The sequence below is a fragment of the Eubalaena glacialis genome, chromosome 11, assembly GCF_028564815.1.
Source record: "Eubalaena glacialis isolate mEubGla1 chromosome 11, mEubGla1.1.hap2.+ XY, whole genome shotgun sequence".
NCBI classification, from domain to species: Eukaryota; Metazoa; Chordata; class Mammalia; order Artiodactyla; family Balaenidae; genus Eubalaena; species Eubalaena glacialis.
This window is the reverse complement of record NC_083726.1, coordinates 27,640,812-27,658,016: the sequence shown is the minus strand read 5'-3', so window position 1 is coordinate 27,658,016 and position 17,205 is coordinate 27,640,812. Positions and strand designations below refer to the sequence as shown.

At 35.5% G+C, this 17,205-nt stretch overlaps 1 protein-coding gene across 8 annotated transcripts in view; it reads left to right on the top strand.

Moving 5' to 3' along the window:
* MRPL42 (mitochondrial ribosomal protein L42) overlaps positions 1–17,205 on the top strand; it is a 63,662-nt gene that overhangs the window by 3,077 nt on the left and 43,380 nt on the right. For all 8 annotated transcript variants that reach the window (XR_009702560.1, XM_061205446.1, XM_061205444.1 and 5 more), the window contains exons 3-5: positions 2,854–2,917; positions 4,116–4,200; positions 9,828–9,991. Coding sequence is in view for 7 of the 8 variants with exons in the window: in XM_061205446.1 (XP_061061429.1) it covers positions 2,854–2,917; positions 4,116–4,200; positions 9,828–9,991 (313 nt within the window). In the remaining variant the exon portion in view is untranslated. The remainder of the gene's footprint in view (positions 1–2,853; positions 2,918–4,115; positions 4,201–9,827; positions 9,992–17,205) is intronic.

Below are 17,205 nucleotides of genomic sequence, written 5' to 3'. Positions count from 1 at the left end.
GAATAAGTTAAAATTGTCTGTGTATACTTTACCAACTAGATTGTAAATTTGTACAGTGTCTATTTTAGTTTCCTCAGTGCCTCTCATACATGATAGGTGATAAATAAATGTTTGTTGAATGGATCTCAGTGAATCGCAGTTGTCAAAATATCTGATTAGTGAAGAATTTATTTGGGTTACCCCAGAAAATTATTCCATTATCACTCAGTCATCCTAATAATTAGTGACTACCTAACTTCTTGCATCCTTAAGCCTCTTGTTCTACACAATTTCTATTATTACTACTGAAGGTAAAGTATTATTACTGTTAGTATTGATATTTTATATGAAAAGGAAGGACATTAAGATTAGAGGCAAAGCAAAACTGTGATTGGAAAGTTCAATGAGCACAAATAAAAAGGCCTCCCAGTATTCCAGAAGGAACATTTAAAACCTTCCAAAATATACAGTCAATGTGGGAATTTTACAGCTTTTAAGCATACTAAGTCATTTGGTCTTTACAACTTTGAATTTTACAATAACTTACCTATCACGTGGCATTATTCTCTTTCTGAAGATGAAGGAACTTGAGTTCTCTTGCCCTCAGAAGCTCAACCAAAGTTGCATATCTGGTAAACTAGAGCTATGATCAAAACCTATGTCTTCCCAATATATTTTCTGCTATACCGCCTTTGTTGTTGTAATTTAAAATATTCAACATTTGAAAATGAAGTGGGACTATCAGCTTTTATAGATCATGTCAGAATGCAATTGTGTGTGTGTATAAATATATATATGTAAAACAAGAAAAGCCTGTGAGTCGTGGAGAGCTGACTCTCATTGAAATTCTTTTCGGCACATTGAGTTCATTTGGATTGATTGATGTTAACTTTGGCATCAGTTCTAATTATGCATTTAGAACCTCTGATACTTAACCATATCTAGAATTTTTCTCTTGATAAAATGTCAAATGCATTTTTCAAGTATTAGTTATGCAGAAATTAACATTTTAGAGGCAGTTTGGCAATCTCTTCTTTATTAGTAGGAACTGTAGGGGACACGGTAATGAACAAGGTGGGATTCCTGGCCTTAAGGAACTTATTTAGACTTGTAGTTGAAACAGACACCTATGGAAACAATACCTGGAATATGATGTGGTAGAATGTGATGTATGTCATGAGGGTAAAAACAAATGTCTATGTTAGTGCAGAGTACAAATTTTGCAGTTTCCTGTTGAACTAAATACTGTTGTCTTGAGTTTTCCCTCCTGCCTAGTTAAGAATGGTAAATTCTGTCTGTCCTGCCTCTGCCACCAAACCCTGTTTCTTTCAGCAAACATGTACATCACTTAGCTGGTGTATTCAGAGAATACAAACTGCTTTTAATATTAATCCATACATAATTAAGAAGATCCCCAACAGTGTCAGACAAGAAAATAAAATATGTGTAAATGATTTTTACATTACCCTCTGATTTGTCTTAATAAATGCTCTTCTGTATTAGCACAGATAATTGAAAATTAATAAATCTTTTGAAAGATAAGGTTATATTTCTAATTCTTTGTATTTTGTTATCTTTACATCAATAGAATTTTGGGGTTGACATTTTGCTGAGTAATCTTTTATGATACTAATGAATTTTGTTAAGGTACTTTTAATGCATTGGAGTAAGAATTTATATTTAGACCTCTAAGTATATGCAATCCTTGGGGAAAGGAGAGTTTACAAAGATGGAAAACACATCTTTGTTTAGACATCTTTGATACATATAAATAACTGATGCATAGAAAAAGAAGGACACAATGATAGTATAGCAATGTCATATGGAATGTTGGTTGTGGGACATGTAAAATAGACAACTCTTTCTGTGATGGGGGATGTAGGGCAGGAAGGGGGAAAAGGATTTCATGGAAGGGTAGCATTTGACTCTTGAAAGATGAGTGGTATTTGAACAAAGTGGGGATGGCATTCCATACTGAGGAGCAAGTGGCTCAGTTGAGAGAAGTTGATCCTTGGTTTTAGCGAAGATATACAGAATTTTTTTTTACCCATACTGAGCTACATTTACATTTTTTCTTTATATTTAAAAGAATATAATTTCTCTGAACATAGAGGAACCTTTCACAAACTTTAAAAAAAGTAGTTATGGCTCTTGAATTTGCAGGTATTCTAAAAACGGAAAATATGCTTTGAAATGTTGCATTTTGATTGAGAACAGTGGATTTTGAACAGTTTATTTTGTATTTCATTACTTAAACACTCGCCCTTTATGAACTATGCACTCCAGTCACACTAAAGTTTTTATTTTATTTTATTATTTATTTATTTATTTGGCTGAGCCGCGCGGCTTGCGGGATCTTAGTTCCCCAAGCAGGGATCTCGAACCCAGACCCCGGCAGTGAAAGTGCTGAGTCCTACCCACTGGACCACCAGGGAATTCCCAACACTAAAGTTTTTAGAATACTCAGAAACTTTATGTTCTTTCTTTCCTCTGGTCCTGGCGCTTTTTATTCCCTTTGCAAGGAACACTGTACTCATCCCCTCAAAACTCCAGCTTATTCCATCATCCTTCAGGACACCTTAAACATCATCTCCAGGGGAAAAGCATTCTTGAACCTGTACACTCCTGTTTTGTAATCTGTCCATGTGTCCCTTTCACTCCCAGTGCTTACCCTTCCTAACAGGGCACCAGACTTGCACCCTTTTTGAGGTCAGGGACTGGATCTTAACTTGTTGAATCCCTAGCTCCATGTACAGCCCTGTTTCATAGTGAATTCAGTAAATAGTGGTTGAATGAGTAAAACTACCTTTACATTGGTGTGAGGACATATGCTCAAATTAACTAAATCCATCTTACTGTTTGGGGTTTTTGCAGATGGAGCCTTATATTGTGTTTGTCATAAAACTACATATTCTTCTCTTCCAGATGACTATAATTGGTATGTATTGAAATCCAATTGAAAAAAAAATAAGTTCGTTAGCTCTATCTGAAATGATTTAATTTTATTTCTTGTTTTGATATTTTCTGCTTTCTTTTCTGATTATTCTTTCTTTAATTTTGTTTTTAAAAATTATTTCAGTGATCTTATTTACCCAGTGTCTGGGCTTGTAAATGGTTTAAATAAAAATCATTATCATTGTGTTTCAGTGAATACTTCATTTGTTGTAAGACAGACTTGCTGATAGAAATGCTATCTTTTCTTCCTGAAGCATTCTTTAGCTTTTTGGAGAAGCTAAATACTTTTTATGGTTTTCTCTTAGGGTTCATATCTATTAGCTTAAGCAGTTATTTATCTTATCTTTTGTTAACACTGAATAATCCTAAATTACAAATATTTAATTCAACCACAATTTATTTGGTACTTATTCTAGTCAGTATGCTCAGAACTAGGAATAACGTATGAATGAAATATTGTCCTTTATCTCTATAGCAGAGTCTTATGTGCAGAAACTACAACATGTTTTCTTAAGTTACATTGTTTTTATTGTGAATTTTAGTAAAAATATATTTTCTTCCCTCTTGACACCAGTTTTAATTGTAAATTTAGTAAGTATTAGGATAGTGATGAAATAAGACTAGGTAATAGGTAGCACTTTTGAACCTGAAAAGATTGAGTCTTATATGACGTGTTTTGCATTATGCCAAAGGCATTTGGAGAAATGCTGATCTAGAAAAAGTACTCAGCTACAATCTTTATGATTGGAAATTCAGGTTATCCTTTACCTGGAAGATTATGTATTTTGCTGATCTTCAGCTTTAATAATTTAAGTAATCTCCTTACAGCTTTTTGAAGGTAGCTTTTAGATAAGGAAAAGAAGTTCTATTAATAGTGATGAATGAACATGAAGATCTCTTCCAAAGGTTAAGAAAACAAATAACTTTAACCAAACAAATAATTTGAAGAATAATTTATATAAAATAGTGGGTAATGCAGTAAAGGTTTGTTGTGGTAGTTAAGCTGACATATTTTGTGGGATGGTATGAGTTGTCCCCTGTAATATGGGTACCTGGTTTGCCAGTCCAGTGAAATGATGGCATTTATTCTTCAGGGATTTGTGATTAACAAATTTTAGCTCTAATAATCATTTTGCCTTGAATACAGTATAACTCTGTTTCTAAAACATTCTTTTTTTTAGCAAAGTAGAGCTTGCTTTGACATCTGATGGCAGGACAATAGTATGCTATCACCCTTCTGTGGACATTCCATATGAACACACAAAAGTATGTATAAGAAAATCTCTTGTAATTTTTAATTTGTTGTTGGACTATTCACCCTTCTTTACAGTATCCAAAGAGAAGGGAATTGTTTGATTTTCTTTATTTGGTTTAGATCTTCTTTTGGCTTTTTTATTTTACTGTTTTGATTTTTCTCTTATTTCTTTTCATCATTTTTCTCTAAAGGTTTTTTTCAGTACACAAAGTGAAACATTTAAACACAATTACGGCATCAGTTTTCTGGTCTAAAATTTGGTAGATTTCTGACTAGGGATCAAACACACCTAGTATAAATTTTAAAAACACATTGTCCCATACTACTATATATTGCAATCTAATAAATTATGAAAAGTTTGTATTTTAGTGTACTGTTTCATAACTTTTATATTGTGTTGGTTTTGATAATCCTTTTAATGTTTGGTGAATTCTTTTTTCGGTTAGTTTTTTCTTTTGCTTTTTTTTTTTTAATATAAATTTATTTATTTATTTATTTTTGGCTGCGTTGGGTCTTCGTTGCTGCGCACGGGCTTTTCTCTAGTTGTGGTGAGCGGGGGCTACTCTTCATTGTGGTGCGCAGGCTTCTCATGGCGGTGGCTTCTCTTGTTGCGGAGCATGGGCTCTAGGCGTGTGGGCTTCAGTAGTTGTGGCTTGTGGGCTCAGTAGTTGTGGCTCACAGGCTCTAGAGTGCAGGCTCAGTAGTTGTGGCGCACGGGCTTAGTTGCTCTGCGGCATGTGGGATCTTCCCGGACCAGGGCTCGAACCCGCGTCTCCTGCACTGGCAGGCAGATTCTCAATCACTGCACCACCAGGGAAGCCCCTGGTTATTTTTTTCTAATGGGCCAACATAGGCATATATTTTAAGTGGCCTAGTTTAATTTTTTCCATATTTCTTCAAAAGCCAGGCACTAGATAAAGGAGGTTTTGTTTTTATTTTTAATATAATTTAACTTGACCCAAGTCTTTTTATTATTTTATATATGAATAGCTTCCTCTTATTTCTTTAAGCCCTCTTCTACTATATTTCATAATGTTTGATTTGCTTTTTGAGGAGAAAATAATTCGTCACATGATGCATCTAGTGATACCTATTTTTAAAAATCATCATTAGGGCCAGAGTACCGGTTTGACAAAACAAATTAATGTTATTTTACTAGTTTGTATTCCCTTTTTAAAACCTCACCATTTTGTCTGCCTGCTTTGTATTCTAGCTAGATACCATAGGCAATATTCCAGTATTCCTTTTTTGTTTCATTTCTTTGGACAGTGTGTAGAAAATAGGAGTAAGTCACTGACTTTTGGCCTGTAAACCTCTAGCTCATACTATATTGTGCCTTCTTACATTGTTATTTTTTGTTAGATTTCTGGTTACGTGCTTTATCCTTGTTTTAGCAGTTTATACTAAGAAGCCCAGGACTGTGTGGTCATTTCTCAGTATCCAAACTCTCATCCCCATGTGGCTCTTTGCATCCCTGAACCTGATGCTTTTCCTATCCTTCCCAACTCTCAAAACTTTTCCACTGTACTTTTAGAACTTAATCATCGTTAAAATCTCTCATAACCTTAACTTCTTCCAGAATGTTGCCTTCACCTTCTGACTTTAACAGAAACTTGGCTGTACCCTGGTGTCATTGCTTCCCTAGCACTCTTAAGTAGTTGTGCTTTTCTCTCCTAAACCCTTTTACTACTGAGCGTAGAGATGGAATAGGTGTCCCTGTGGCTCTTCACTGTCATATCCAGATCATCTTTCCTCCTCCCTAACAATTTCTAGCTTTGTAGTTTGTATCATTAAACCGTACCATCTACTTATCTTTTTTCTTTTGCTGTTATCTGTCATCTGTCATCCCGCAATTCACTTATCCTCACCCTCACGTGCCCCCCATCCCTCCACTCTTCTTTGAAGATTTTAGATGTACTCTCACACTCTCCAACACTGTGTCCTAATTCTTTGTTATTTCAGTGTCCATGTAGATGATCTGTCTACTACCCCAGCCTCTTTTTGATCTTTTTTCGGCATGGGAGTGGAGCCCCCCACTCCTGTGGTTGTACCCTAGAGATGTTTTAATCACAAATAACTCCTCCTCCTTCCTCCCAATCTAGATTTTTAAGAATTCCACTAGCTTACTACCAACTCCCCCTAGTTTCCCAGCTTCAGGAATTATTCATCCCCTCATTAAGACCTGCATCAATTGATCGAACCACTTTTTCACAGTCCTTCATGTATCTTGTACATTCTCACTTCTTTCCTTACCCAGCATAGATTCCATGGTCATCATCATAATCACTCCCTTGCATACATACCCATCTCCCTGCCTCTTTTTCTGTTGAACTCCCTTTGTTGTATCAGTTGTCTCCTCTCCCATGTCCTCAGTATTCCTCTCTCTAGTCTAGGAGATCACTCCTGTCAGTTCACACTAATCACTCTACTGCTACCACACTGGCCTCCATGCTGTTCTTTAAGGTAAGTACTTAGGAAGCTCCTGCCTCAGGGCCTTTATAGTTACTGCTTCCTCTGCCTGGAATGCTTTTCCCCCAGAAATCCTCATAGTTTATTCCCTTTTCTTTAGATCTTTCCTTATTTGTTACCTAGAGACCTTCCTTGCCATTACATTTAAAATAGTACCCCTGCCCCTGGAATCCCTATTGTCCTTCACTTTGCTTTACTTTTCTTAATAGCATTTATCATTTCTGGCGCACTGGATATTTTCTTGCTTTTCTGTCTGTCTCCCTCCATTAAAATGTAAGCTCCATGAGGACAGGGCATTGTCTGTTTTGTTCCCTGCTATATCCTCAGCACCTGGAATAATACCTATACTTGGTAGGTGCACAATAAGTATTGTTGATTAAATAAATAAATTTGGCCTCTCTTTTCATGCTTAAGCGTTTTCTGTTTTAAGGCTAAGAGATATTTACATGGAGAAGCATGGAAATTTTTTGTTTCTCAAGTAATAAATTATAGATTGGACTTTATTTACAATAAGAAACATTCTCAAAAACATATTACTGTTAAAATATGTTCTTTTTGAATCCAGATTTACAAATTTCATGAAGGTAGTACATAACATTAAATAACTATATTTAAAGGTGACTTAAAATTTAGATATGATTTTCTTCTTTTCTCAAGGAAGTAGCTGCAACTCTAGTGGGCCCTTTCATTCTCTAGGCCCTGGAAAGCATATTGCATACAGAGATCCTGGTCATAAGTAGAAACACCTACTGACACTGGCTTTAGGAAAGTTAAGATGATTTGTATCTTTGGTTTTCTGGTAATTTACATTTGAATCTAAAAGATGTTGATTATTTTCCATGGATCCAGGTAAAAAGATCCTTCTTTCTGTTTCGGCCAGGTATGTGTTTTATTAAAACTAAAAATATTTTTCTAGAATTTAGGATTTCTGGTTTAGGAAGATAAAGATTTTAAACCAGGGGCAAAAAAATAATGATTTGGAAAAATAAAGTAAAAATGTAAGTACTAGGAAATTCTTTTTAGTGGTTGATTTAGTGGAAAATTTCAAAAGTCAAATTTGAAAATTCTTAAGAAAAACAAGGGAAATTCAGGATGACAGTTCTGAATATTTTTTTTTAAGTTGAAATTCAGTTTTATTTTAGTTTTTACTTTTTACTGAAATATTCATGTACCCTTTCTTTGAAGTTTGATCAAGGAGATCAAATACAACCTAAAAATCAGTTCTGAGTCTGCAGAGGCTTTTGGTTTAGACTTCGAAGAAGCCATTAATTCCAATGTCTTTTATCTGTGTGCCTGGAAAAGAAATACAAAGCAGAGAGAATTTGTGATATACTAGAATTGAGCCTGTTGGGAATAGGAAGAGAGACAGTGAACATTTATTAACACTTGAAAATAACTGTTTGATAATAGTTAAAACATTTGATCTTTAGCAACAAGTATAGTAACCTAAAAGAAAACTATAGGCTCTAATCTAGCCTTTGCTAGTATACCTCAGGGTCTGATAGTAACTTGCAAAGGCACTTAAATATTAATATTTCACTCTACATGTAAGAGATGATCATATAAAGTTACTTAAAATGTCTAAGGAGCGCTTTTTCTTTAAATAAATTTATATCACTGTTTTCCTGTTTGAGGCCTTAAAATAAATGTTAACAGCTACCTACCATTATTGAACTCAAGGAGTATGAGGGACAGCTCAGCATGTTATTATTTCACTTAATCCTCATCAAACCCTTATTAGGTAGATAATTACTCCTTAGATTTTACGAAAGGGAGATTAAGAGCTTAAATAACTATTCCAAGGTCACAGAGATAGTAGTTATTGACCAAAGCCCAATTCTTAACCTCTTCATTATACTTTCTCTTTATTCCCTCCCACACTAAGGAAGTGGTTCCTTATTTCTACTTAAATCAAATTGTTACACTTAAATCTAACTTTGAAAGCTTTTCATAATCTGATTTCTCGAGATCCATTTTTTAAGATCACCTGCTTATTGTATGTTTTTACCTACTTTGCTTTATTTATAATGTTTGTTATTCCTTCTAGAATTCATTCTGCACTCTGTGACAAGGCTCTGACTTGGCTCCTGTTCTATTTCTCACTAATATCTTTGTTAATTTGCATCTCTATAGTACTTAGTCAGTTGTGCCACCATCATGTACTTATATATTGCCTTCTAAAGAGCTTTTATTTTTTCATGTACATAAACTAAATAAATATGAGTCTATGCTGTAACATTCAGTACAGTGGTAGAATGTAGCAGTTGTCATTAATAGTGTGTGAATGTAAAGACATCTGTGTTTGAATTGTTTCCTTTTTGATGGTAAATTCAGGTTTTCATTGTGTTGTAATACATATATATGGTATTTGTAAAGCAAGGCAATGTTACAGTCTTGTGTTACATATGTTACCACTTAATATTTAAAATAAAGGTAGCTTGACTTTCCAAGACACTGATTTTTAAGGGCTTTAGTCAGCCAGCGTTGCTGATGGGCATATGTTATATCACTGATGTGTTGGGAGGAGATGAGATTTTTTTAGTAATTAATGTCTTTGGGGGAAAAAACTACTCGAATTACCATAAAGCATCATTTGATGGCATTTCAGGCACCTAAAATGAAAACATTGAAAAATTTCCTGCTTCTTTTGGATATAAGAAATGTCATTTTCTATTAAAGGTTTTTCATTGTATCTCACTTTAATGGTATGCAAGGTAGAGACTAAACTTTTAAGTTAAAAAATAATAATGGGCACAATTTATAGTTTTGAGAAATAGAAACTAAAGTAATAAGTACTTTATTATTGGGGGAAAATAACTTTAAATAAGAACTTTATTATTGGAAAGGAAACCCAAAACTTGATATGAGAAGAAAAATATTTCTGGGGAATTCTCTGGCGGTCCAGTGGTTAGGACTCTTTGCTTCCACTGCAGGGGGCACGGGTTCGATCCCTGGTCAGGGAACTAAGATCCTGCATGGTGTGGCCAAAAAAAAATTCTGATTCTTTAATGAATAGTGCAACTAAGTGAAACTGTTCTGATGACTTATTTACCCACCTTTAGGTACGATAATGAAGTACTCATTGTGGTAATTATTTTACTGTAAACTCAATCAGATGCTGGCTAACATTGCTACATTTTGATGTTGTTCATTGCTGATGATTTTGCAGCCTATCCCTCGGCCAGATCCTGTGCAGAATAATGAAGAAACACATGATCTAGTGCTGAAAACCAGATTAGAAGAAAAAGGTGAACACTTAGAGCAAGGACCCATGATAGAACAACTTAGCAAAATGTTCTTTACTACTAAGCACCGTTGGTATCCTCGTGGACAGTAAGTTCTATTTTCTTCTTCAACTCTCACTGAACACTAAAGAAATACATAACTTTCCTTCTATTAACAAACTTCTGAGGTTGTACTTTGCATGAAGGAATTAACACCCAGTATGATCACCTATTAAATTGTATTTTTAAATCTACATATATAGAGTAGCTAAAATGAAATAGTACTTCTTTTCCTTTATTTTAGTGGGGGAGTTTAACCAAAGCTTTCAGGGAATTTTGCAAGAGTTCTTGAAAATTTTTCCATTCTGTGATGTAGTCATTTTATGTATTGTTTTTATTCATCTTCTTGATGAATACTTGATCTTGTCCTCAGCCCTCTATCCATTTATTTAACAGATTTTGAGTTATTGCAGAAAAAATTGGGGTACAGCAAATGATTGGGCAGTATATATATTTTTCAGTTCCTTTAGGAACTACAGTTGCCCCTCTGTTTCCAAGTACTCACATTTTATTACATTGATTCTTACCTCGTATCTAACTCTGGCTTTAATTTGTTTACTTCTTTTGATTCTTATTTCTTTCATATCTATCTTATTCCCTACTAAACTAAGAAACTAAAACTAAGAAGTGGCTTTTTAAAATTGTTTGTTTGAGCAAACTTTGTTTTTATTCACTTGTTTTATTCACTTTGCTTTTATTCACCCAGTAACTAGCACTGGGCTGGCACATTTATGGCAAGACATGCTTATGGAATTAATGAATATGCAGTCATTGAGCTGCTTGAAGTGATGGGTGATCAAAAACACAATTGTTGTTTGTAAGTTGTTTATAGTCAAGGAAGGAAGATAGTAGAGTAAATAAACAAATCAAGAGATTGACATTTGAAGGATGGTTAGGAGTTAGCCATGGAGAATGGGGAAAAGGCTTCACAGGCTGAGAACAGTATGTCATAGAGTAAGCTGGGGAAACTGCAAGTAGTTCAGCTTGGATGGGACCCAGAATATGAGGAGGGAATGTAAGAAGGGTCTTATGAAGGATTTTGTGTTGTGCTGAGGAGTTTAGGTTTTATTTTCATTGCCAAATTCTAAGAATCAAACTGACATCCCCGAAGTTTATGCATTAGGAAATCCTTAAGTAGGTTCTGTATTTGGGATAAGGTGATGCATGGAAAGATTGGAGTCAGAGGGACTTGCTGTGAAACTGTTACAATAGTCCAGGTGAAATTTGTTGAAGATCTACATGAAAGGACCAGCAACGGGAACAGAAAGGGGGAAAGTTAAAGAGAGGACTATGTTTAAGAACTTTAGTTAACAGCAGTGGTTCACTGCACTTGATGTGGGTAGGGAGAGATAAGGAAGAGGTAGGAGACCTCTCAAGTTTCTGACAGAGGTGTTCAGGTAGATGGTGGTGCCACTCATACAAGCGGGGAAACAGTAGAGGGTGAGGAATATAAACCTATCGTTGGTTATGTTGAGTCTGAAGACTCTGTGGATCATCTGGTGGGGAGCAATTCTGAAAGCAGCTGCATGTATGGACCTGGAGCTTGGTTTATTTTTTTAGTTTCTCTTTAGAAGGTACTTTCTCCCTTATCTGTAGTTACAATAGAGATTCCTCAAGGCTCTGTCTTATACTCCATGTCTTGCTAAAATTTGTTCTGAGAGCTTCAATTACATTCATTATATAGATGACATGCAACCTGCTCCATTATACATTTTTTAATTTCCTCAGCCTTATTCCCAATGTCATTGTTCTTAGAATATTACTAACTAGATATCTGTCCAAACTTTTAAATTCATTACAACAAAACACAGCTCTTCTTTTCCTGTCTTAAAAAGCCCCTCCCTTAATAATCTTTCCATAATAAAAGTGATATTTCTGTATCAATTTCCCAAGGAAAAAATCTGTGATTTTTTTTGGCCACTGTAGTGCCTTTTTTTTTTTTTTAATAAATTTATTTATTTTATGTGTTTATTTTTGTCTCTGTTGGGTCTTCGTTGCTGCATGCGGGCTTTCTCTAGTTGCGGCGAGCGGGAGCGGGCTTCTCATTGTGATGGTTTCTCTTGTTGTGGAGCACGGGCTCTAGGCGCGCGGGCTCAGTAGTTGTGGCACATGGGCTCTAGAGCACAGGTTCAGTAGTTGTGGCACACGGGCTTAGTTGCTCCGCGGCATGTGGGATCTTCCCGGACCAGGGCTCGAACCCGTGTCCCCTGCATTGGCAGGTGGATTCTTAACCACTGTGCCACCAGGGAAGTCCCCTGTAGTGCCTTTTTTTTTTTAAGGTAAAACAATATTTGTTTTTATTTATTTGTTGAAGTACAGTCAACCTACAATGTTACATTATTAGTGTACAACATAGTGATTGAATATTTTCATAGATTATACTCCATTTAAAGTTAATACAAAATAATGGCTATATTTTCCTGTGTTGTGCAATATATCCTTGTTGTTTATTTATTTTATACATAGCAGTTTGTGTTTCTTAATCCCATACATCTATCTTGCCCTGTCCCCTTTTCTCTCCCCACTGGTAACCACTAGTTTGTTCGCTATTTATGTGAGTCTTCTGTTTCTGTTTTGTTATATATATTTGTTTGTTTTACTTTTTAGATTTCACATATAAGTGATAACATAGAATATTTGTCTTTCTCTGTCTGACTTGTTTCACTAAACTTAATACTGGGAATCCCCTGGTGGTCCAGTGGTTAGGACTTCACGCTTTCACTGCTGAGGGCATAGGTTCAATCCCTGGTCAGGAACTAAGATCCCGCAAGCCACACTGCGTGGCAAAAAATAAATAGATAAATAAAACTAAAGTTTTAAAAAAAACCCATAATACTAGCTAGGTCCATCTACGTCGCTGCAAATGGCAGAATTTCGTTCTTTTTTATGGCTGAGTAATATTCCATTGTATGTATTTACCGCATCTTCTTTATCCATTCATCTCTTGACCACCATAGTGTCTTTCAATTTCTGCATCTGTTTTATGTCCGCTTCCTTGATTTTTCTTTCTTATTTAGTATCCACTTTGTTTATGCATGCAGTCTGGGTTTTTCCCTCTTTGTAATTGTAAGTTAGGTTATGGGAAAACAAATTAGCAAGCCATTATATAGCCACGTATCTAAATCACTGCTGTATTCTAAGATTTCTTTCCATGATTCATAACATTGTTCATGCTTATCTTTTATTTCTGTCCCATTAGGTAGATACTTTAGTTCAGGCCCCACCTTGAAATTTTTCTATAATGGCTTTCAGTACCTGTTTCTTTCCTGCATGTTTCATGTTGCTGCAGTTTTTTTTGCCATCTTTTGTTCATAACCAAATCGCTAAAGTTATGAAAATCCTCTGTAGATGTGTAACATGAAGGGGGCAAGACTGAAGGCAAGAAGACCATTGGGGAGTCTTAGAACCAAACATGTTATCTCCAGACATTTTTGTCTAGTACCCCACCTATGTTTAATCTTATTACTTATTTAATCTTATTACTGCTAATTAGCTTTGACTGCTAATTAATTTAATCTCTATGGTATGTCTTGTCCCATCAGGATTTCTAGGCACTTTCAGTTATAAGCAGACTTTAATTAGACACAATTGATTATCCCAATGTCTCTCCTAATGAAGAGTTCAACAGAAGAACTCCAGATGCTAGCTTATGTATATAAAGAAAATTTTAATCTGTAGGCATTATCCTTGTGTTACATCATCTTTCAAAATTTTAAATAAGCTAATGTGTGATTACTGATACTCAACAAGTATTTATTTGGTATCTACATATATATATTTTGGATTAACGTAAGCCATTTTCAAATGTTGGTTTCTAGATGTTAGCACCTCTTAAACATCAGGCAGTATATAGAAGGATGTTTTACTAAATATTTCACAATTTTAAAGTTATAACAGAAGAATGGGACCCATTATGAATTTAATAATTAGAGATATATAACATATTTTTAAACATTTTTTAAAATTTATTTTTATTTATTTTTGGTTGCATTGGGTCTTTGTTGCTGTATGCGGGCCTTCTCTAGTTGCGGTGAGCGGGGGCTACTCTTCGTTCCGGTGCACGATCTTCTTATTGCAGTGGCTTCTCTTGTTGTGGAGCACGGGCTCTAGGTGCGTGGGCTTCAGTAGTTGTGGCACACGGGCTCAGTAGTTGTGGCTTGCGGGCTCCAGAGTGCAGGCTCAGTAGTTGTGGCGCATGGGCTTAGGTGCTCTGCGGCATGTGGAATCTTCCCGGACCAGGGCTCAAACCCATGTCCCCTGCATTGGCAGGTGGGTTCTTAACCACTGCGCCACCAGGGGAGCCCCCTATAACATCTTCTTAAATATGTTACTGAAAGCTATAAAAGCTTGTTTAAAAAATATTTTTAAACAATTCAGAAGTATTTAAAGTATAAAATAAAAATCTTTTTTATACCTACTAATGCCCTATTCCCCATAGATGAACACTGTTAAACTCTACCTATGTGAATAGCCCAACCTCATATTATACTCAGTTTTGTGCTTTTTGAACTCCAATAAAGTAGAACACTTTTCTGAGAGTACAAGTTTTTGTTAAAGAGGCCAGACTGACTCAAATCATCTTGTCTCTGCTACTTACTAGGTAGTTATTCAATCTTATTATCTATTAAAGAAAATAGAAATAATAATGCCTAATTCACTTGGTGGTTTTGAGATAAAATATAATCATTTAAGTTAAGCACCTGGCATACAGTATATGTACAGTAATAATGTGGTAATGATAATTATTAACATTGTCTCCTACTCATAGTTTTTCTTATTCTTTTAGAAGCATCTTTTTTTTTTTTTTTTGACTGTGCCACTTGGCTTGCGGCATCTCAGTTCCCCGACCAGGGACTGAACCTGGGCCATGGCAGTGAAAGTGCCAAATCCTAACCACTAGACCACCAGGGAACTCCCTGAAGCATCTTTTCTTAAATAGGCTCTTTTGAGGTATAATTTACATACTTCAAATTTACCAGTTTTAAGTATACAACTTCATGAGTTTTGACAAATGTTTTAAGTAAAGCATTCACCAGTTTAAGTACACAGTTCGATGCGTTTTAACAAATGTATACAGTTGTATAATTGTTACCGAAAATGGGGGTCCGGCTACTTGCCACTCAAAAGCCAATAAAGAGGCAAGGTTAGTGGAAAGGAAAGTTTGCTTTATTTTGGAGGCTGGCACCCAGGGTGGGGGTGGTTTACTGCTGCCTGTCCAAAGGCTGACCCCCTCCCCCCCACTGACTCTCAGTGGGCAAAAGCTTTTATAGACAGAGGGAGGGAGCTACATGCAGAAACAGCACAGTCAGCTCTGACAGTCATCTTGAAATTGGTTATCAGTGGTCTGGCCAGCATCATCTTGATTGTTTTAAGTACAGTTAATCTTCAGTTCCAGGGTCGGTTTGGTCCCATTTCTTTGAGGCCAGCTCTCGGAATTGTGGAAGCTTATGTCATGGCTACAGTCTGGTCATCATGTAGTTAACTTCTTCCTCCTGGTGGGGGTTTTAGTATCTATAAGACAGCTCACAGGATATGGCTTAGAATATTATCTATAGCCCTTGAAGAGGAACTAAAGGTCCTTGACTACGCTTAATGACTAAACTTGTCTTGTTGGGCTGTTAGTCTTGTTGGGCTGTTTTCCTTTGTTTCTGCATTTTCTCACTTCTCTGATTAAACTTATTCTTTGGCTTAAGTTTTTCCACAGACATAAGGCAGGCTGAGGACATGGGGGGAAAGGACCATAGCATCCTGCTACATTTCATAATCACTACTACAATCATAATATAGACTATTCTCATAACTCCAGAAAGTTCTTCCATGCCCTTTTGCAGTCAGTTCCCTCCCTATAACCCTCACCCTGGGCAATTACTTCTCTGCTTTCTATCACTTTCTAGAATTTCATGGATTTCTAGAATTTCATGTTTTACCCTTTCTAGAATTTCATGTAAATGGAATTATACAGTACGTAACCTTTTGTGTCTGACTTATTTCACTATGTACAGTGCTTTCAAGATTCATCCATGTTGTTGTGTATACCAGTAGTTTGTCCTTTTTTATTTCTGAGTAGTATTCCCTTGTATGGATAGACCACAGTTTGTTTATCTATTAACCAGTTGGACATTTTGGGTTCTTTCCAGTTTTTTGGCTGTAATAAAGCTGCATAAACATTCGAGTACAAGTCATTGCATGGACATGTTTTTATTTCTCTTAAGTAAATATCTAGGGGTAGGATTACTTGGTCATGTGATAAGGACATGTTTAAATTCATGAGCCACAGTTAAAGTGGCTGAACCATTTTACATTCCCACTTAGCAGTGTGAGAGTTCTAGTTGCTCTACATCCTTCCCAACACTTGGTATCATCAGTTTTTAAAATTTCAATCATTGTGTTGGGTGAATAGTAGTATTTCATTGAGGTTTTAATTTATGTTGCCCTAATGAATTACTAATCATTTTGAGCATCTTTTCATGTGCTTATTGGCAATGCATACATTTGTTTTCTTGTTTTTTTTTGTTTCTTGGTTAAGTATCTGTACAAATCTTTTGCCTATTTTTTAAAAAGCAGATTGGTTTTCTTATTAAGGTGTAAAACTTGTGGATCAAAGTCCTTTATGAGACAAATGTTTTGCAAGTATTTTCTTCCCTGTCTGTGGCTTGCTTTTTCATGTCCTTAATAGTGTATTTTGAAGATCAGAAGTTTTTTGATTTTGGTGAAGTTCAGTTTACAAATTTTTCAGGCTTTTTGCATCCTACTTAAAAAATCTTTGCCTAACCTAAGGTCACTAAGACTTTCTCCTATGTTTTCTTCCCAAAGTTTTATAATTTTAGTCTAACATTTAGGTCTATAACCCATTTAGAGTTAATTTTTATGTATGGTGTGAGGCATAGGTTGGGGATCTTTTTTTTTTGCATACGTATATCCAGTTGTCCCAACACCACTAGTTGAAAATATTATCTTTCCCCATTAAATTGCCCTAACACTTTTATTGAAACCATATATGTGGGTCCTGGACTCTATTTTGTTCCATTAATATATGTTCATCTTTGGAATACCACACAGTTTTGGATATTATTACTAAAGTCTTGAAACCACGTAGAGTAAGTTCTAATTTTGTTCTTTTTTAAAAAGTTGTCTCAGCAGTCATAGGTCTTTTGCATTTTCTTACAACTTTCAGAATCAGCTTATCCGTTTCTACAAAAAGCCTGCTGGTATTTTGAAGGAGATTGCATTCAGTCTCTAGATCAATTTCAGGAGAATTGATGT